The sequence below is a fragment of the Podarcis muralis genome, chromosome 17, assembly GCF_964188315.1.
Source record: "Podarcis muralis chromosome 17, rPodMur119.hap1.1, whole genome shotgun sequence".
NCBI classification, from domain to species: domain Eukaryota; kingdom Metazoa; phylum Chordata; class Lepidosauria; order Squamata; family Lacertidae; genus Podarcis; species Podarcis muralis.
Genome location: NC_135671.1, coordinates 28,377,877 through 28,399,674, shown reverse-complemented (window position 1 = coordinate 28,399,674; position 21,798 = coordinate 28,377,877). Strand labels below are relative to the sequence as shown.

At 44.4% G+C, this 21,798-nt stretch overlaps 1 protein-coding gene across 2 annotated transcripts in view; it reads right to left on the bottom strand.

Annotated features, from left to right (window-relative positions):
- The window catches only part of KANK1 (KN motif and ankyrin repeat domains 1), a 124,262-nt gene that overhangs the window by 11,479 nt on the left and 90,985 nt on the right, over positions 1-21,798 (bottom strand). For both annotated transcript variants that reach the window (XM_028711473.2, XM_077921584.1), the window contains exons 3-6: positions 9,675-12,329; positions 5,768-5,983; positions 4,233-4,335; positions 2,433-2,660 (exon numbers count right to left, since the gene is read on the bottom strand). In XM_028711473.2, the coding sequence (XP_028567306.2) occupies positions 2,433-2,660; positions 4,233-4,335; positions 5,768-5,983; positions 9,675-12,329 (3,202 nt within the window). The remainder of the gene's footprint in view (positions 1-2,432; positions 2,661-4,232; positions 4,336-5,767; positions 5,984-9,674; positions 12,330-21,798) is intronic.

Below are 21,798 nucleotides of genomic sequence, written 5' to 3'. Positions count from 1 at the left end.
TATCCTCAAAGATCAATGCCTAAAACATCTCCCCACCCTCTTAAAGCCCCTCCAATTAGTCTAAAGGCCAGGGCTTTTTTCCATATATATATATATATCTATCTCTATCTCTATCTCTATCTATATAGATAGATAGAATAGATAGATATAGTTATAGATATATACTCTCATTTTCCTACTCATATTGAAATACTGCCCCTCAATGAGGCCAAACTTAGATTCACAAAAGGTTTAGGGGTATGCGTCCCCCTGCGTCCCCCCAGAAAAAATCAGCAGTTGTGTACAAAGCCTTCGTACTTGAAAGCCCTTATGCAGCGTCACTGTTTAGAGGACTGAAGGCAAGCAGGTAGTTACAGTGCAATACGTGTGAAGATCCCTTCAATGCAACAAGAAATCTGGCTGCCTGAATCTATGGATGGCTTGCTCCAATGTATGTTACTTAAGAACATGGGAAGCTGCCTTGCACACTGGAACCTTGGTTCCTGAACAGCTTAATTGCTGAACAAATCGGCTGCAAATGCTGGAAGTAAGTGTTCCGGTTTGAGAATGTTTTTCCAAGGCCGAATGTCGGACGCGTCTTGAGTGCAGGAAGCTCATGCAGCCAATCGGAAGCCATGCCTTGGTTTTCGAACTGTTTCGGGAGTCGAACGGACTCCCGGATCAAATTAAGTTCGAGAACCAAGGTTCCACTGTACTGAGTCAGATCTTCTAGTTCATCTAGCTCAATATTGTCTTTGGCAGCAGCTCTCCAGGAACTGAGACAGCCCTACTTGGAGACACCAGGAATCGAACCTGCGACCTTCTGAATGGAAAACAGCTGCTCTACCCTAGAGCCACGGTCACGCCATGACATATTATGTTACATTGCAAGCAGCTCTGGCAAGGTGCACTTGAAGTCATTCAGGTTGCCATTGTACAATCATGCCAGAGACTAATTTGCAAAGGATGTTTGTGTCACGAAGGACAGGATTGTCAATTATACTGGAGTAATCATCTATTATTTCCAGCTTTATGATTCTAAACTGTGCAATACATTTGAATTATGCCATCTAATCAAGCGGTGGATGTTTAATTAATAGTAATGATGCAAACATTATTGAGTGGCATCTGATTAAACGGCACTCATCACTAAATAAATATGCATTGTTTGATGGCTACTGAAATAACGACGTTTGATTTCTGCCATTATTGTGCTACCATTTCTGCCATTTATTTAAGTCTCCTGACACACTCTTAACTCTACGTGTTAGCAATGTTTCCCCCCCACCCCCAACTCAACGAGTGTTTCATTTTGGCTCTCATTTGAAACCATATTTCTCGCTTTAGTATATTCATTATGTAAGAAATAATAAAAACACATACAGTATTGCCTACAATGCAAAGCACAGAATGTGTTTTAATCCTATTTATTAGAGGTGCAAACAAATTGTGGGACAGCAACTTAACATTCATATAAAGGTAAAGGGACCCCTGACCATTAGGTCCAGTTGTGACCGACTCTGGGGTTGCGGCGCTCATCTCGCTTTATTGGCCGAGGGAGCCGGCGTACAGGTCATGTGGCCAACATGACTAAGCCGCTTCTGGCGAACCAGAGCAGCACACAGAAATGCCGTTTACCTTCCCGCCAGAGCGGTACCTATTTATCTACTTGCACTTTGACGTGCTTTCGAACAGCTAGGTTGGCAGGAGCAGGGACCGAGCAACGGGAGCTCACCCCGTCATGGGGATTCGAACCGCTGACCTTCTGATCGGCAAGCCCTAGGCTCTGTGGTTTAACCCACAGCGCCACCCACGTCCCTAACATTCATAGAGTTTGGGTTTAATAGACCACACTCAGCATATTTCTCAGTCTAGAAAGATTAGTAGACATATCCAGACTTCAGAAGGAGGAATTACACAGGAAACCAAGGAGCCAGCGTTAGAAGAGGAAGAATCTTGCGGCTATGAACACAGTTTTGGATGGAGGCAGCTTTGTAGTTCTCCTATCTGCCCTTTGTCCAATGACCAGGTAGATTAAATATCCTTAAAAATTACATGCTTTTAACAGGTCTATAAAAGAAATTGGAAGGACTTACAAGGGTGCTTGAGGTATCCCTGGTTCACTCTTTCTTTTTATTGTACTGGGGAATAGTTCTTATGGGGAGGGGGAAATAAGAGAGGTACACCTGGTAGAAATTCCAGATACAGCAACTTGAAAGTACAGAGAAGTGAAAACAATGCTTTGAAAATTTGGGGAAATATATAAAGAGATTGCAGTGACTACTGCACTGAATATTAAGCAATACACAAAGCAGGAATTAGCTTCCGGGTTCCGAAAATAAGTCTTACATTCAACTTGGCCCCCAAAGCTTAGGCTGTAGACAACTACCAATGGTCAGAATTGGGGTCTAGTTTCCCTAAACACATAACATTTTAGAATGTGTAAATGGTACCTCTCACGGATTTCCACTTTCTCCATCTCCGCCTCTTGAACCTCCACCATTTCTTCCACCCTGGCAGACTTAACATCTCCAGTGTTTATCTCCTGCTGCTGTCCTTCCACCGCAAGCAAACTCCCATTCTCTTCAATTTGAGCGTATTCGTTCCCGACACACTCATCATCCGACTCAGATGAAGAACTCTCTTCTGAACTGGAATCGTCACTCGATGTTGTTTCATACCTACACATGACAAAATTCAGTTGTCTATCGATGCTGCGTATAAATTCCTTTCATTTAATAAGCAGCTTATTAAAAATGTTGCTTATTTCATTTCACTTAAGTAGCTGCGAGAGTCCAGTTGTTCACAGATTGCATTTATGGAGGAGGAATAAACTATGTCCAGAAAAGTCTGGTGGCTTCTCTCCAAAAGGTTCAAAAGTGAAGATTTGTAGTAAAGGACTGTCTAGTAGAGGAGAGATCAAGCACCAGAATGGTAGGGGCAAACAGACGTTAGTCAAGGCTAACAAAACTCTACAGTACGACAACAAATCTTTCTAAAAACCTGACTGGTTCATGCAAATACCGTGTGACCCCATGAAGATTACAACATTTCAGCATTAATAGCTGTTTTGTGTACAGTGCCATTTCCAATTGTTCTTGTGAATGGCTCTTGTCAGAAGGCAGAAACATTGCAGAAAATCCAATTTGTTTTTATGAAAAGGAAGACTGAAAGTGGGCAAGTCTACTAGACACATGGCAAATTGACAGCTGTGTTCAGTTAATCTGAAAGACCATAAAACTGGAAAATTCATGGGCATTTAGTGTAAAAGGCGTTAGCCAATGAGAACCCTGCAGACCAGGAAGTGACCAGGCCAAATATGAGGTCGCTGAGTGGGTCCTCGCTGGGCGGCAGACTTTAGTGCAAGGCCATGAAAGGAATTTTCTCTCCTGTCACATCCTTAAGTTTGCACTAGCTGTGATCTACTATCAGTAGCACAATATTATGTTGTCCGCTTAATACATTAGAGAAGTTTTGCTACAAGAGAATATAATATTTTTTTATGTCTTAAAATACACAATGCAAGATCCACGCTCCACTTCTCTCCCCTGAAGAGGAGAAGCACAAAGCCTTGAAAGAGTTGAATTTTATTATTTTATTTTAAAAAGGAAAAAGAGAGAAGGCTCATGTAATGGTGTGGAATTGCCAAAATGGAACAGGATATTCTTCTTCCTGACCATAGGGTGTGGGGCACGAATGTCGCGGTGGGGAAAAGGAGCAAAGTGCAGCCACATTCTAGGCAGCTCTCATTCCTGACATCATAAAAAGCTAGTTGTGGAAAGAAGCACGTCGCTGTTTGAGGACTAGAAAAGTGGGGATTTGCATATAGCATAAACTGTACACAGCAGAGAAACACATGGAACCCACAAAACAAAGCGGAAGTATTGCATGGAAAGCTAGTCCTTAGGTTGTCATATTGTGAAGTCTCCTTTTGTTTTTATAATGGACATTACAGACGTACCTCAGAAGTCGAATGGAATTTGTTCTGGAAGCCCATTTGACTTCCAAAATGTTTGGAAACCAAGGCGCCACTTCCGATTGGCTGCAGGAAGCTCCTGCAGCCAATCAGAAGCTGCAGAACCTACGTTGGCTGTTCGGGTTCCAAAAAACATTCACAAACCGGAACACTCTCTTCTGGGTTTTCAGCGTTTGGGAACCGAAACGTTGTTCGACTTCCGAGGTACGACTGTAGTCAGTTTTGCTTATATGTCTTTGAAAAGGAAGCAGCTTATTTCAGACCTGGAACTCCTTACCCTCCATTAATACCGACAAACTGCAGGTTCTTCTTCCCATTCTCTTCCTTTTTTCCATCCTTTTTCTTCATGATGGACTTCAACATGCCCTCATTTGCACATACTGGGGGAGAGAGAGAGAGCCACAAGAACTCGTTTAAGCAAAGCTTTCACATCCCTATGTGTGCTGCTGTTTCAGATCTTAAAGCCAAGCTGCTCTGGTTCACCTACAGATTTAAGATGTACTGGTGTGGTTAAAAGGTAAAGGGACCCCTGACCATTAGGTCCGGTCGTGGCCAACTCTGGGGTTGCGGCGCTCATCTCGCTTTATTGGCCGAGGGAGCCGGCGTACAGCTTCTGGGTCATGTGGCCAGCATGACTAAGCCGCTTCTGGTGAACCAGAGCAGCGCACGGAAATACCATTTACCTTCCCGCCGGAGTGGTACTTATTTATCTACTTGCACTTTGATGTGCTTTCAAGCTGCTAGGTTGGCAGGAGCAGGGACCGAGCAATGGGAGCTTACCCCGTTGCGGGGATTCGAACAGCCGACCTTCTGATCGCCAAGCCCTAGGCTCTGTGGTTTAACCCACAGCGCCACTCGCGTCCCACTGGTATGGTTATAAGCACTTAAAGTTGTGTCCCAATGAATAATGCACTCGAAATTAGCCCTCCCCTCTTCCCCATGGCCAGCTGCCTCCTCTCCCAGCCTTTGGATTATTTATTTTAAAAAAATATCCGTATACTGCAATTTCACCCAAAAATAAAAAAATTAAGAAAGCAAAGAGGTTTGAAACATTTATAATACAACAAACACCAAACAAAAATTGAAACAGATCACCAGCTAGTTATTACCTAAAACATTTTTCTGAACTGTTTGCATAAGCCTCACGGCAAACATGTAAAAGGGGATTCAAAAGGGATTTAGAAGTATGAGGCACAAGTGTTTTTAGAGCTTACTTTGAAATACAGTCGTGCCTTGGAAGTCCGTTCCGGAAGTCCGTTCAACTTCCAAAACGTTTGGAAACCAAAGCACAGCTTCTCATTGGCTGCAGGAAGGTCCTGCAGCCAATCGGAAGCACCGTCAGATGTTCGGCTTCACAAAAAACGTTCAGAAACCGGAACACTCAACTTCCAGTTTTCCATCGTTAGGGAGCCGAAACGTTCAGCAACTAAGCCATTCGAGATCCAAGGTACAACTGTATAAATTTCCTTCGTGTTGTAAGAGACAGGTGTCATTATATTTGGGTTGCTGAGATATATATATTGTCTGCAACAACAGAATTGTAGAGTTGTAAGGGACTTTGTGGAATATGTAGCTGCCCCAAACTTTGCATTATCAGCATCCTCCTCTAACCAAATGGGCATGGAGCAAGGGTATAATTCTATTATGAATTACATTTCTCCTGCTTGAATTAATGACATTTTCCCTAAAAGAGTTCCACTTGAGAGTGGTCAACGAAGAAGCCATAATGGCCAGATAAGTTTATTTACAAACTAACAACAGCACAAGTAACAACAAAGCAAAAAAGAAATAAAGCAATAATAAATAAATTACCATAAAGCCCAGAGGCCAGCTGGTCATCTGTAAGATTAATTGGAGACATGGTGCTGTCTTGGGAGGGCGAGGCTGTCCGGTCCGGTCCTGCTCCCACTAGGGTGGTCTTCTCCTTGCTTATTGTCCCCATCTCCTGACCCAGTTTCAACACTTGGGAGCTTGAAACTAAATGAGAACTACCAGGGTGGCCACGAGGAACGTGCAACAAATTGTCCGCTGTTAGCAAAGAAAGGAGTGGATTACTGAACCATGAAAGCTTCTGGCTTAATGTTTCTGTTATACAGTGGTCCCTTGGTTCTCAAACGCCTTGGTACTCAAACAACTTGGAACCCAAACACTGCAAACTCGGAATTAAGTGTTCCAGTTTGCAAACTTTTTTTGGAAGCCGAACGTGCTCCGTTTTGAGTGACACACTTCCGTTTTGAGTGTTACGCTGAGGTCTGTCTGTTTTTGCTATTTATTTTGCGTGTTTGTGGCTCCTTTTTTGTTTTGTTTATGTGACTGTGTGGAACCCAGTTCAGCTACTGATGGATTGTGAGACTGCAGTACATTGTTTATTGCTTTCATTTTATGGATCAATGGCCTCATTAAATAGTAAAATTCATGTTAAATTGCTGTTTTGGGGTTTGTTTTTAAAAGTCTGGAACGGATTAATCCACTTTGCATTACTTTCTATGGGAAAGCGTGCCTTGATATTGGAACACTGGTTTTGGAACGGACTTCCAGAACGGATTAAGTTTGAGAACCAAGGTACCACTATACTCAATTTCTAGTAAAAAGGTAAAGGTACCCCTGCCCGTACGGGCCAGTCTGGACAGTCTAGGGTTGTGCGCCCATCTCACTCAAGAGGCCAGGGGCCAGGTCTGTCCGGAGACACTTCCAGGTCACGTGGCCAGTGTGACAAAGCTGCATCTGGCGAGCCAGAGCCACACACGGAAACGCCGTTTACCTTCCCGCCAGTAAGCGGTCCCTATTTATCTACTTGCACCCGGGGGTGCTTTCGAACTGCTAGGTTGGCAGGCGCTGGGACCGAGCGGCAGGAGCGCACCCCACCACGGGGATTTGAACCGTCGAACTTTCGAACAGCAAGCCCTAGGCGCTGAGGCTTTTACCCACAGCGCCACCCGCGTCCCTCAATTTCTAGTATTTTGTTATAAATGGAAATGCCTCAAATATCCACAATGCACAACAGTTTGCTCCTGTTTGTGCTCGCTTGGCCTCTTCTACATTGAAACCAACTTCTTAAACATGCTCACATTTCACTGGATGCCAGGAATAGACACCTCCCCTCCCTTGCATCCTGGTCACAGAAGCTGTGGCAGTAGTAGTAGTAATCATAATAATAATTTTATTATTTCTATCCTGCGCATCTGGCTGGGTTTCCCCAGGCACTCTGGGCTGCTTGCAGCATAAATTGAAACATAATAAAACACCAAACATTAAAGACCTCCCAATACAGGGCTGCCTTTAGATGTCTTCTAAAAGTTGTGCAATTCGTTATCTCCTTGACATCTGATGGGAGGGCGTTCCACAGGGTGGGCGCCACTACCAAGAAGGCCCTCTGCCTGGTTCCCTGTAAATAAGTCCAGTGAAATAATCTTCAAATGTTATATGTAAAACAAATTGAACAGATAACATCTGAAGTTATTTCACTGGACTTATTTAATTTTTTTAAAAAAATACCATCTTGCTTTTCTTTTCAGAATTCAAGGACATCAGTTTCTACTTGTATAAAAAGGCGCTGCTGTTCAATGACCACACGCAAAAAGATAATAATAAACAGTCCCTCCCATGGGGTAAATCTAACATCTGGAAATGAAGCTGGTTACTTCTATATCTCACACCTCTATCCTCCAGAGAAAAAGATGCTCTTGGACTGGTAGCTGCCAAAATAGGGGGTGGAGTATTCATTTATTTTATTTAAAGCATTTATTAGTCATGACTCAGAGTGCTTACAAAGCGAGACATAAAATGTAGCTTTTTTTTTTTAAAGAGACAATGGCCCTTCAGCATATTGAGAATAAATTATTTCTAGTTTCTTCCAATAAACGTGGAGTCTTTGTGGAACACCATTAAAAGCTAAGCTTTGAAAGCCCACTGATTCATGACAGCAAAATGCATCCAGTGAAATGTGAAAGGATACAAATTCCAAGTTTTAAGAGCTCTTCCTGGAAGATGCTGTAGGCAGCTGGGAGAAGCTGGAATGGACTTCTGCCTTTTCTTCTTTCTCAGCCCCAAGAAATGGCCCAGTAAAATCCAGCGTCTTTCAAAATGTGCTTTTCCTTCTGGGAAACCGTGATGTTTTTGTTTTTCTTATTATTATTATCCTGGTACATCTCCTATACACACATTAAACAACTGCAAATATTTAACAAGATGTTTCCATTGTGGTGGTTTCCAAGAAGGAAAGAGGGGGGGGGAAACGTTTTGAAAGATACAGGACTGTTGTTGCAAAACAAGACCAACTCTCAAAGGCTGCATGAGACTTGGTCTGACACATGGAACTACTATTACTTAATGCATTAAGAGACTGGGCTGCCATTCATTTTAAGGCCTCTAAATATTTTAAGCTGGAGGTCTGTGTGGAAAATATTTTCTTTAAAAAAACAAGTAGCAATGTAGCCCTCAATAGCCACTATATGGCACGCTTGAAAAAAAAACAAATAGTGGAAACTTGTGTGACTTCCCACAACCAATTTTAAAAGTTACCTTGTATAAGTAAAATTATTGTATCCCTTTTGCAAATCAATTAAGGGCTTCTAAAATCAATAGCAGTCGGAAAAGTCAGCAAATTAAATCACACTATAAATTAAATTAATTAAATTAAATTATAGTAGATCCAGCGAGAGCAATGAGCCTCGTGTCACTCATGTTCATTAATTTCAACAGATCTACCTGGAGTATAAATTTGTTGGCTGACACCCAGCAGGTTTAGCTTCTGCTAAAATAAAGGCTTAATTTCATGCAAGTGTCTAGGACCTAGTTCTCTCTAAAGTGGGAAACCTACATCTATCATAAACAGCCACTTAAAACTTTTGTTTCTTTTAAAAAAAAGATTCCTGCAAATTGGACAAAGAGAAGATTGTACCTGCGATGGGGATTTTCTGAATGGAAAAGCATTTGAGCTAAGTGAGCCCCTACCTGCAGCCTGAAGCTGTAAGGCCCAGGCCTTACAGAGAACATAAGACTAGGGGATTAGGTGCAATGGTGCAAATTCATTGTTAAATAATGGAGGGCTGGGATAATGGTCAGCGTATGATGGCTGTTCAGAGAAATCACTTTAAAAAGACCAGACCACCATAGGGAGGTACAAAATCTGGACACGTCCCATTAAGACACTAATAATTACAGGTCACACAGATAATTGTGTGCGTAATAGCCAGCATCCCTAGGACATCTGCCCATAGTACAGAGGACAGGAGAAGCACTGTAATGACAGACCTGTCTTTATCTGCAGGTAAGCAACACTGAGAAACAGAATTAGTTATGACGAATCAAAAGTATAAAGGCAGTGGGAGCAAACGTCCCTAGTCTGCAAAAAGTTCACAGAAATGAGACAACTGTGGTAATAGCTGTTCTACTCTATAAAATACCTCTGGCCGTAATTTTAGAAGCACTTCCTGCCAGGGGTCTGAGCTCTTAAGATCTTGAACTATATAAAGGTTAAATTCCCAGGAAACAGGACAGACGATTATCCAGTCACTGGGTATTTTTAGGCATTTTAGGTATTCAAGCACTGACACCGCTTTTATCTATTCACTGCAATCTAAGACTGGCATCTCCTCCCCAATCCTTTCAGTCCTGGAAAGGCAAGTCATGACATAAGCAGTTTGGTGAGAGCGACTCGTGCCCTCCTTTTAAGGCACCAGCAACCTTTAAGCAAACGAGAAAGCCCCCTCCAGCATACCTGCTGCCGAAGTTCTCTCCGCGCACTGCTTCGACATATCCAAGTTGCGCAGTTCCTCGGTGCTTGCATACTTCATGACGCTGTTGATGGAGGACAGAGTGCTGATGAGCTGAGAATTAATAGAGCCTATTTGTGAGTGGGGCTCTCCAAACGCATCAGCTAACTCAGAATAGTTCTCAGCAAGTAGCATCTGCTGCTCTTGAACGAGCTTCTGGACCCGTTCGATGTAATGATCCAAGCCGGTCTTCATCTCAGGCTGAGAGAACGGGCTGTCCAGCCCACGGTTCCCCCAGTCAGAAACAGAGTCATCTCCAACACCAATGCTTCTCGTGCCAAGCGGTGCTACAGACACTGGAGGAGGACCACAGGCAATATTTCTCATTTTCAGGCCCACTAGATAGTTCTCGTTAATACTGATCTGCCCCACGCCACAGTCTTTGGTCTTTGTTAGGGAGGGTTTGTCCAAGCTAGCTGTGCTAGAAAGCACCGTCCCCACGCCAATGGAACGCGTTTTAGCCGCTGTATTTACATCCTTGACCCTTCCATCCCCTATAGCGACTGTCCTCATCTCAACAATCACAGTGTTTGTCTGCTTATCGCAAGTGCTCAGGAAAGTGTTGGTGCCAGAATCCGTCAAGGGAGCTACGTCCGTGTTGGTGAACTGGTCAGCTTGTTCTAACACTGTGTTGGTTCCCTGGGTCGCCGTCCGAGGCACGGCCATGACTCCAGTATCTGCCTTGCAAGCAGGTTCCGTGTTGGTGCTGCAGGAAACGGCCTTGCTTGCTGGGCAGACTGTTTGGACGGGAGAGTCTCCACAGCCTATGGACCGAACTTCCTTGATTTTCAGCTCTGTCTTGCGCAGGCTTAATCTGTCCACGGATTCCTCCGTATTGACCCCCGTTTCGCAGACGGACCTTTCCGTGCCCACACCCTTGTCGCACATCTCAAGAGAGCTCCCCGTGCACCGATCACACATTTCTTTTCTCTCCTTCACAATCCACCAATTCATAGGCACATCTGGGCCCGCAGCTGAACTGTGCGATTGAGGCCTGCACAATACTCCAACGCTGCTCATCTGCAGATGGCTCCCCACGCATGAATCAACCACATCCACGTGACCTCCCACCATTTGGTCTTTTGTTTGTACGACTGCTTCCACCGCTCTGCTGAAGACAAGGGGCTGCGCCATCATCGCCTTGTCCATTTTTTTCCTGGACCCAGCTGCCTGGAGCTCATGCTTTAATTTGGTCATCTCTCTGTCGTGAGTCGTTTCCCTCAGCTGAACTTCCAGCCGGTAGATCTTATCTTTGAGGGCTTCGATGGTCTGATGCTGGAGCTCTAGTTCCCTCTCAGCCTCTGTAGGCAAGCCAAGCATCCCCTCCGTCACCCCGACGCTCGAATCTTTAGTCTTCTGCTCTGTCCCTACTGCTACATCCCTGCACTTTATCAAAGCTCTGTTGTACACAACAACGTCGTTCATGTTCTCCTCTGTGCCCACGGCAACCGATCTGCTCTCTTTCGCTGCACTCGCTCGGTTCACTCGCAGGTTAGATGGAACGTCGTAGCTGCTGTCCTGGATCTTCTTCTCCAAGGCTTGCATTTCAGCAGTCAACTGCCTGAACTCTTCCACCCTCTCTGAGCTATGTTCCACACTCCCCATGTCTTCCTCACAGTCTATATAGAGTTCGCCACCCCCTCTGGCTGGAGAGAGGGGTTTCCACTGCTCTGCATTTCCTGCGCTATAAGATCTCTTTCTGAAATGGCCTGCGTCGTTCTGGTTGACGACCCTTTGGCTTTTGAGCTTCTCTACCATCTGCCTTTTCTCCTCCTGCAAGACTGAAATCTTAACCTGGAGCACAGGGATAGTCTTGACTTGCTCCTCAAGCTCCTTGAGGCGCTTGAGGGCAATGGCCATTTGTTCCCTGATGTGTTGCAGGTGCACCGGGCTGACGTTAGTCACCGGTGTCGATATCCCTGAGCTCAAAGGGCTGTGGCGGATGGAGCTCCCTAGAGAGGATGCAAGATAAAGATTATATTCCCCATTGCCCTGGTATCCGTTCTGAAACTGCTGAGACATCTGGTTGTGGCCGCTGGACCCCACAAAGGAAGGGAGGGAACTTGTGGAGCCCATGGCTCCAAAACTGGAAAGCCTCGGCCTCCGAGATTCTCCTGGAACTGCCTGCATTGCCATCTTCTCCTGCTCCAATCTCCTCCGTGTTTCCATGAGAGTTTTTGTAACGCGGAGGTTGTGCCGAGGCGGCTGTGGCGAAGGAGGCCGGAGCTGTTTGCTTTCAGGGATAGTTAGGAAGCTTGGAGAGGCTTCAAAGGACAAGGACGGTCTCGGGGCAGCGGCTGCGGGGCTTCGTGCTGCAAAGAGCGAAGACGGATGTTTGTTTTCATCACTGTTGGATGAAGACAGAGATTCATTTGATGTCCATCCGCTGTATTGGACAGAGGTGTTTCTGCCGGCTGCAATAGGTGGCGTCACTTTCTGCTTTTTCTGAATGTTCAGTTTCTTAATAGTATTTCCCTTCTGTATATCTTCCACATACTTGAGAAAATCCAAATCAAGCTGGTAACCGTAAGGTGTTTCCACAAAATAGGGGTCCTTCTGATTTCTGTCATCCTCCCCATTCAGAGCATTTTCATCTTTTTCTAAAAGAAGGAAACACACACACATTAAGCATAAAATCCCACATAAAAGGGTTGGGTTTGTTTTGTTTGTTTGTTTGTTTGTTTGTTTGTTTTGGTAAATTATAAGCACTCTATAATTTGGTAAGTTATAAGCACTCTACTCAGACAACAGAATCAGTGTTCCATGCTGGAAAATCTATTGCATGTCTCTTGATTAAATTTTTAGCATGCACACATTTTCCTTTTAAGACTGCATCAGCAGAATTTTAAACCACAAAGCAGGTGGGTACATTTCTCATAGGCTTTACATAAAGCTGTATTTTTTTAAAAGAAACAACAAGACCCTGTTAATACCATGAAGCAATACTTTAAAAAGGAATTCTGTATTTCTACGACATCCCCAGTATAGTTTCCACATGAAGTTTAACTATTTGATAGGCTGCGGTGTTGTGCAAGGGAATTCAATACATCTTAGAGCTCTTCCTAAGGGCTACTTCAAAAAAAACAACAACCCCCAAACCTCTCTTGGTTTACAAATGCTAAAAACAGACAAAGTTATTTGGATTTCAAAACAAGACAGTCCAAAGGAGGAGGATCTCCCTAGCACATTCATCTCTGATTGTTCATGCAACCTATTTTATATTCCTATACGGTGCAGAGTCGACACACTGAGAACTATGCAGGCAGACCATTTCCAGAGCAGTCTAAAATATCTCAGATGAAAGAGAAACTGTCAGCTCAGATGTCAGGACAGCCCAGCTTCCTGGAGACACGGGAGAGGCATGTCGCACCAAAGCAATCTAAATAAAACTGCAGCAGATCTGCCGAGCTTCTGCAGGAAGGATATTTATGCCTAGGGTGGCTCTGCAACCTGCTTCCCACTCTCAAACACAGAAACACAGCGAGAACTTCAGAGCAAAGCCTTCATTTACATCAGCTTGAAGTTTCTCTTTCCGTCCCTCCACGCTTCTGTTCAAAGTCTAAACCGGCCTCGCTCTATTTCCTGCAATCGCAGCTCCGTACGTCACACAAGCTATTTGCCTGCGAAATCCCTGCCTCCCAACTTTCTCATTCTTCAGCCCTTAAAGGGAAAAAGTACTCTGCATTTATATAAATACAGCAAAACAGAGCACAAACGTTTCATAGGCTGAGATTCCTCCAATGAGTTCATCAGCTCAGATCTCGACGGGGGGAGAAGCTTTTCATTTCTCTACTCCTTTCCAGCACAGATCTCTCTCTCTTTATTGCAGCAGCCACCTCTTAAAAAGGCTCACAAGTCCCACTCTTTTCATTAACATTTCTTCAGATTTGAGGTTTTGCTGTTGTTGTGCTTTTTCAGTGCAACATAGTTTGCGTTCATAATGTTTAGGAAGCTAAGTGTATACTAAGCCCTCTGAAATCATGAAATACATGAGCCATTCTTTGATATCTTAATGCGAGCTGTTGAAAAAACAAAAATTACTCTGCGCACCAATGATCCTTTAAAAATGACACAAAAGTGGCTGCATCATATGCCATTTCTCCTGTGTGTGTTTGTGTGTAGGGAAAGCTAGTTTATACACAACTTTTATAAGGCAGCCCTGTTAAAAGGAGGTTTTAATGCTTGATGTTTTCATTATGTTTTTAGATATGCTGTAAGCTGCCCAGAGTGGCTGGAGAAACCCAGACAGATGGGCAGGGTAATATCATCATCATCATCATCATCATCATCATCATCATCATTATTATTATTATTTTACACATCACTTGGGAAGACAGGCGAACTAAGGTCAGTGTCCTGGAAAAAGCAAAGATCACCAGTGTCAAAGCAATGATTCTTCAACATCAACTTCAACACAACATGAGTGGTCATGTTGTGCGGATGCCTGATTATTGTCTTCCAAAGCAACAATTCTATTCCTAACTTATGAATGGAAAGTGTAATGCTGGTGGTCAACAAAAGAGGTTTAAAGACTCTCTCAAGGTAAATCTTTAAAAAGGTAGTATAAACAACAACAACTGGGAAACACTGGCCTGCGAGAGCTCTAGTTGGAGAACAGTCTTTACCAAAGGTGTCATGGGCTTTGAAGACACTCGAACTCAGGACACAAGGGAGAAACGTGCTAAGAGGAAGGCACGCTTGACAAATCCACACCGTGATCAACTCTCGCCCGGAAATCTATGTCCCCACTGTGGAAGGACGTGTGGATCCAGAATTGGCCTCCACAATCACTTATGGACTCATTGTTAAAACTGTGTTTAAGGAAGACAATCTTACTTGGCTACGAGGAATAGCCAAAGAAGAAGAAGAGAATAATAATAATAATAATAATAATAATAATAATAATAATAATAATAATTCCTACACAATATATGCAGAGAGCTGCATAAAAATAATGCTGGGTTTCCATACATGTCCACAGGTGGCACAACAGTGTACATTGCCCATCCCTGGCACACACACTGTGTGTACTCATGTAGAAAGAGTACTTGCAGATAGCAGCTCATGGAACACCTACATATCCTTAATGCTGTTTTTGTTTGTTTGTTTGTTTTTAAGACAGGTTTTAAAGCAGCGGTTTCTGTGCGAGGCACAAGGGCCAAGAGGAATTTTGAGAGCAAGGTGTCTAAAGAAGTAAGAAATAATAACACAGCCTGATTTCATACAAGTTTGACTCCCCCCCCCCCCCAGCAAAAAAAACCTTGAACAATTTAAAACATTAAGAAAGGCGGGTGGGGTGGGGGGAATACTCACAAATAAATACATAATCAAAATATCCATCTAATAATCACCTTCTAATATTGGAAGTCAGGTGGTAGGTGTCAACCAAAATGGAGCCCAAAGGGGGACTGGCTGATAAAAATGAGAGAGAGAGAGAGAGAGAGAGAGAGAGAGAGAGAGAGAGAGAGAGATTGGTACGCAGAGGGGAACACACAGGTGTGCAGAAGTACGGGGGAATTAAATAATAAATCTAGACATGCTCACCTGTGACCTACGAGATAAAACACAATAATGTTTCTATAAAAGCGGAAATGTTTCGTGAATATCACAGTAAAGCAAAGCCGGCTGGCCAGCTTACGCAAATAGATTTATTTGCATTCTGAAGAGGGTCAAACAGTTGCCCAACCAGCCGTTTCTTTGTTGGTCTAACCAGCAAAACTGCATTCTGGCCAGTAACCGGGACCTGCACACCCAGAAAATCTTCCCAAAGCAGCTTCATCTGCTTCCAGGTTTTTGTCGGTCTCTGGATACAAGGCCATCAGCTCCTCCCTACCATACTAGCACCTGATGGAGAAGCTGTGGCCTCACAAGGGGTGGGTGAAGGATGATGATGATGATGATGATGATGATGATGATGATGATTATTATTATTATTATTATTATTATTATTATTACCCCACCTATCTGGCTGGGTTTCCCCAGTCACTCTGGACAGCTCCCAACAGAATATTAAAAACACGATAAAACATCAAACATTAAAAACTTCCCTAAACAGGGTTGTCTTCAGATGTTTTCTAAAAGTCAGATAGCTGTTTATTTCCTGGGAGGGTGTTCCACAGGGAGGGAGCCACCACCAAGAAGGCCCTGTGATGAAAGCGTATTAAAAGAAAACAACCGCCAGAAAATCACCACCTCATCCTTCCAAATCCACCCCTTAATGTGGAGGAGCTAAGAATTTGAACTCAAGTCACTTGCTCAATATTACAAAGATATGCTCCCTGGGCTGGGTTGCCACTTAATCCAATCGCCTCCACCCTCAGCCTTGTTGCCCACCACTGCAGTGCCCAAGGATTGCCCACAAGAAGATAGCAGGTGTCAGATGGTGGTGGTGGTTGCTCGTGAGCGACCAGGCAGGACTCCGACCTGGCTTTTACAAGTTTTAATTGTGCAAACTATTTACAGTGCAGATCCACAAAGTTCATTTCCGTCTTAGTCACTTGCAGAATCCGGGAGTGGCCCCTTCCGACTTCTCCCCCAACCTAAGAACTTTGACACCCCAAACCTCCACCTCCTTGCATTTCACCCCTCTGCGCAAGCTGGGCGACGGAAGTGGCGTGCGTCCCTCCTGGCCAGCCTGGCTAGGTGAGGCACTGTTGCTCTCAGCAGCATCCTTGAGCTTGGCTGGCCCCCTTCCCTCTCTTCTCTGCTGGAGGTGTGGCTTTCCCCATCACTGGAAGAGGATCTGCTCCTCAGGAGTTTTGGAGGCTCCCTGTATCACAACGGTGTCCCTGCCTCCCTCCCCTGTTCCGATGGCAGTCCCCTGGCATCCGGCAGTTACTTGACCAAGCTAGAGAGGTTTTGTCAGGGAACTGCCATCGGTTCAGGAGGGAGAGAGGAAAAGCCGGGTGGATTACAGAGAGCCCCCAAAGATCGTGGGAAGCAGCTCCTCCTCAGCGGAGGAGAGTAACCACGCCTCCAGTGGAGAGGAGCTTCAGGGCTCGGAGGAGGCGAGGCGGCGCCAGGACACCTTGCCTGGGCAAAGCAGGGAGGGGAGAGGTCCACCGTTACCCACACCCTCCTTGCGCAGTAAGCTTCCACGCCCAGAGGGGAGGCGCAGACTGGGCGTCAAGAAATTACTTTGCTGGGGAAAGTTTAAGCCCCGCCTACTCACGGAGTCTGCCAGTGAATGAGCCAGCCACGGGAGAGTGGCGCTCTGGACAGATAAAGTTTATTTTGCACCAAAAGCAAGGCTTCACAGCTGAACAGGGAGGTATTTGCCTGCTTGCTCTCAAGCAACCCCTTGGAAACCTAACAGGTTTGGACTCTGGCCTTGGCTAGGTGGCTTGACTAGAGGACAATGTCCCCAATGCACCTTGCAAAATTGTGCCTCGTGGGACTGTCAAGTGTCAACGTCCACAAACGCAACCCTGTGGGCACGCAGGGGAACAGAAGAGACACGGAAAAGGGGGACAACTTCGTTTCTTTCCAGATGGCTTACTTTCTTCAGCCTAAGAAGCCCCGCTTTTAATTAAAGGAGACACACCTGGGGGCTCCAAAGTAGCTCTTAAGCGCATGCTTTTCCATTCAAAGGGGATGAAGAGATCAAAGCACTGTGGGGGGGGGGCATCGTGTCATCTTGACATGAGGCACCCCCCCCCCCGCTTTGGTCTCTTAAGGCAGTGTTCCCCAACCTTGGGCCTCCAGCTGTTTTTGGACTACAACTCCCATCATCCCTCGCTAGCAAGACCAGTGGTCAAGGATGATGGGAATTGTAGTCCAAAAACAGCTGGAGGCCCAAGGTTGGGGAACACTGTCTTAAGGGACACACACTGTCAGATCGCAAGTAATGTAATGTCAACTGCTAGAGGAGGATAATCACGGTTACATTTCAAAAGATCTAATCTTAAGGAAAGCACCATATTGTATCATTAAGACTGGCAAATTTTAAATTTAATTTTAAATTTATACAATTTATAACTCCGTCGCACATGTTATACAAAAAGCAGATACTCCTGCAATATTATTCCAGTTCTGGGACTCCTGGGCACTTTTCTTCCCAGGTCCAGAAGAGAATTTCTTTGGCAAAGTATGTTAGGTTATCGAACAACCTTCCTTTATGCTTGAACTGCTGGCAACTTCTCCTGAACTGGAGCAATTTTGGTGCAATGATTGTCAAGTTCTATTTCACTGTTTGCTTTGCTTTGCTTAAGCACTTAAAAGACCATAAAACGGCCTCTTTCCCTCCTACTTAAGGGGTTATTTTTAGCTTCTACCATATTAGGATTAGCCGTACTTGTTATTTTCTTGGAAGGATGCAAACATGGGCTCAGAGATTTCAAGTGCTGAAACTGTGACCATAGGTACTGAGAGAAGGAGTTGTGCTGAATGCAGGCATAATAAGCAGTATACCAACATTATGGGATGGATGGAGGGAGGGAGAGAGGAATAGATTCTGCAGCTCTGACAGGGCTCCTCTCAGTTCTTAATATGTAAAATTGTTCTCTGAGATATTTGCAAAAAAGTCCAAAAAGTACTCGTGATAAAGATTAAGTGAGATGTCATTAAAGATTGGTTCCCCCCTGCAGTGTATGGAGATTTCTTATATATTAATTCTGTAGAACTTTGGGGTAGGATGTAATTTGGGTTTTCGATTTTTAGTTTTAAGTAGATGAGAGATCTTGCTGTTTCTAAATTTACCTTAAATTGTATTTTTGTGCTGCCTGTTTTCTTTCTTTAAGAATTGTTTTATGCTTTGAGTGCCATCTTGGGGGGTCTTTCCGGCCAGAAGGCAGCACAAGACAAATTTATGACATTAATATTCGCTTCCCCCCTTCCCCAAACAAGAAAAATCTATTGCTTACATGTAGGCAAGGGAACGTGTGAAACAGCCGGTACAGAACTTCCTCCGCTTGGCAAAACCAAACAGTCACAGGCAGATATTGGAGTGATCGTTCTGTGATATTATGGCAGCGAAAAAAGCTGTATTCTAACTTTTGAATAAATTGTAACTTTTGTTTTTAAAAAAGGTGCCCAATCAAATAAGGCATAACTGTAAAAATCATGCTCATTTGGCTAGTATATCTGAGGTAATAACAATCATCACTCCTTTAACTTTTTTGCATATTCAAACAAAGCACTGCCCTTGAGTGTGCAAAAATCTCAAAGAAAATGGGTAGGTCTTTTTAGTCAGATGTTTGACATTGATGCATTTTTATCTGAGAGTGCTTCAGGAGTGCCAGTCGCAAAATAATTTTGTGTGTGTGTGTGTGTGTGTGTGTGTGTGTGTAATAACTATGTTCTGGGAGCCTTTTTGGCTGAAGAGAGGGGTACAAATCCTTTCAATAAATAAATAAAACGAGCCGATGCTTTCTGTAGGAAGTCTGCTATCTCCTGCTTGTCTTGTTTGTGGAGAACACACAATACTGATCTTACACACACACGCTACTGCTGTCTATTAGCAACAGAGAACATTCCTCAGTACCAGGAAAAATATGCAAAGGTAGACACTCCACACTGACTCTCATCAGTCGCTTACAAGGTTCCTTCACATTTTGCCCGACAACATTCTTTCTAGGAGAGCCACAGACTTGCCTTTAAAAAAGAAGCAAGCTCAGAGCCTTGGGCACCTGCCCAGGGGAACACCAGCAAAATGCTCTGCAGGCTCCACAATGCCCCTGGGCACTGGGTTGGCAATCCCTGGTCTAGAGGCACTATTTCGGAGAGGATTAATGAAAAGAAACACACATTGTTCTCACAGTTCTGCATTGCTGAAGCCTTGAGACCTGGCTAGCCACTCTCACTCAGACGGCTTTGCCTTCTCTGCTTGCAGAAGACAGAAATCTGGTCAGTACCAACTCCTCAAAGTTCTCAAAACTCTCGCTTTGGCTGGGCCATCAAGAATTGAAATCGGCTTGCTCTGAATGAGTGAACCAAGATTCATTGTATACCTTGAGGGAAACCTTGGCAGTGAGTAAATTCAACCAGTGTACAAGAGCAGCTCTGAAGGAGACCTTAAAACCATCACCTTCCTCCCTCATGGAAACAAACCACAGGAATGGCGCAGGCATGGCAAGGGAATATAACCCTCTCAGAAAACCAAACATTCCCGAGACGACAACAACTTCTTCCTGGGAAACGTGGATGTGTCAAAGACTTCACTCAAAGACATTCTGTTGGGAGTTCTGTGCTGGATTTTTTAAAAAAGAGAAGTATTCCAAAGAGAGGGGAAAGAGGTTTGTATGAACAGGCAGTAAGTTTGCAATGTGCTCACAAATGATAAGGGGCACCAAGGTATTCCAGACGTACAATCACATTTGGTTAATTGCATTCCTGTTGAGTGTTCAGAGTCCTGGGCCGCTGCATTTGAGCACCTCCTTATGCCAATAACAAGGTCAGTAATTTTATAATTTCAGAAAATACTCCTCTCCCATCCCCTTTCCCCCTTAAGGTGAATAAACACTCCTCGCTCAGGTTTAGCTATGTCGAAAATGCTTGGTAATTTACAACACAAGCTATTCATTATCGAAGCAATTGCCTGAAAACAACTTACTTTTTTTTCAAAAGAAAGAAAAAGAAAATATATCCAGCTTGTTCCCTAGGTTAAGATAGCTCACTCTGCTCAGTTAAACTTGATTTAAAGAACATACTATCTCCTAACACACTATAATGCCACAGGCAAAGAAAATATAAACTCTTCAAGAATGCCTCAGAACAGAAGCACTGAGATGTTTCGCTTAGAGATACCCACCATCTATCACATACCTTGCTATGTCCAAGCAGAAACGGCACATTAAAGTTGAGAATTAACTCTTTAAAAAAAATATACACGAACATGCAAACATTCATTTAGAGGATGGAAGTTATGTTACGTGAGGGGGAAACAGGCTAAAAACAGAGACACGCTCGGCTGTTGCAGAGGTAAATTGGAAATAGGCACTCTCCTATGGCCATTAGCCTAACAGAGTTACTTTGTCCGAGAGAACAGTGCTATCTTTATGTTAAAAGTCGCACTGAGAAAAGCAAGCAGCCAGCATAGGTAGGGGCAGATAATTCTTGGGGGGGGGGGGGAGAGGGCAATGAAACAACAGAAGTTACGAAGTTACATTCCCTAAAATTTAAGTCGCCCCCCCCCCCCCCCGTCCTGAAATCTGCCAGTGTTACTTACTTATTCCGTGAAGAGCAGAAAGTTGCCGTGTGTTTTCCTTGCAGGAAGTTTGGCTTGAGGCAGACTTTCCTTAGCTTTGCAGGGAATATGTGCTTCTGACACATAAGCAGGCAAGGAGCCCAGGGCTCGCTGTGGAGAATTTATTTATACTCATTTGGAATTTCCTGACAAAATTCTCCCCTGCCTGCCAGGCTTGGCTAATGGAGCTCCACGGCGCAACCTCTCCCGGCTTGTGCAACATCATTCGCTGCACCGTCAAGACGGCCGCTGCTCAGGAGGAGCTGGATTTCAGAAAAACAGCTCTATGGCAGGAGGTCGCATCATGTGAACCACGAAGAGTTGCACTCCTCTGATCATGTCGAACAAGCCAAATCAGACAAGAGGGGAAGAAAAGGCAGCGGGACTCCTCTCGCCCTCCTCATTCCTTCCCCTTTTGACCCCACCTCCCATCGCAGGCAAAGAAAGGTTCGCGGAAATAATACGGTCAAGATAATTGTCTCCCTTGTAACCGTACCACAGGCTGCTTTCAAATAATTCTGGTTTCCTTTGCCACATGCAGTCTGTTTTTGCTCCCTTTTGTCCAGCCCAGCTTGCAATTTGGAGGCTAAAAATAAAAGCTTTATTCCGCCTGGGAGGCAGGCAAAAACATTTTGCTGGAGGAGGTGGCCAAAAATGAGACAAGTGCACTTTCTAAAGGGGGGGAGGGAAATTTGTCCGAAATAAAAAGACAAGCTTCCCAGAGCTCCTCTATCAAAAAAGGCTTCCCTGAACATGCATTTTTTTTAGTTTTCAAACATTATGTTATCAATCTAACCGCGTGCCCAGGCCCAGGTATCCGACATTCACCATAACAAATCAATTTCTGCAGTGGCGTAGCGTGGGGGGTGCAGGGGGGGGGCCAGCCG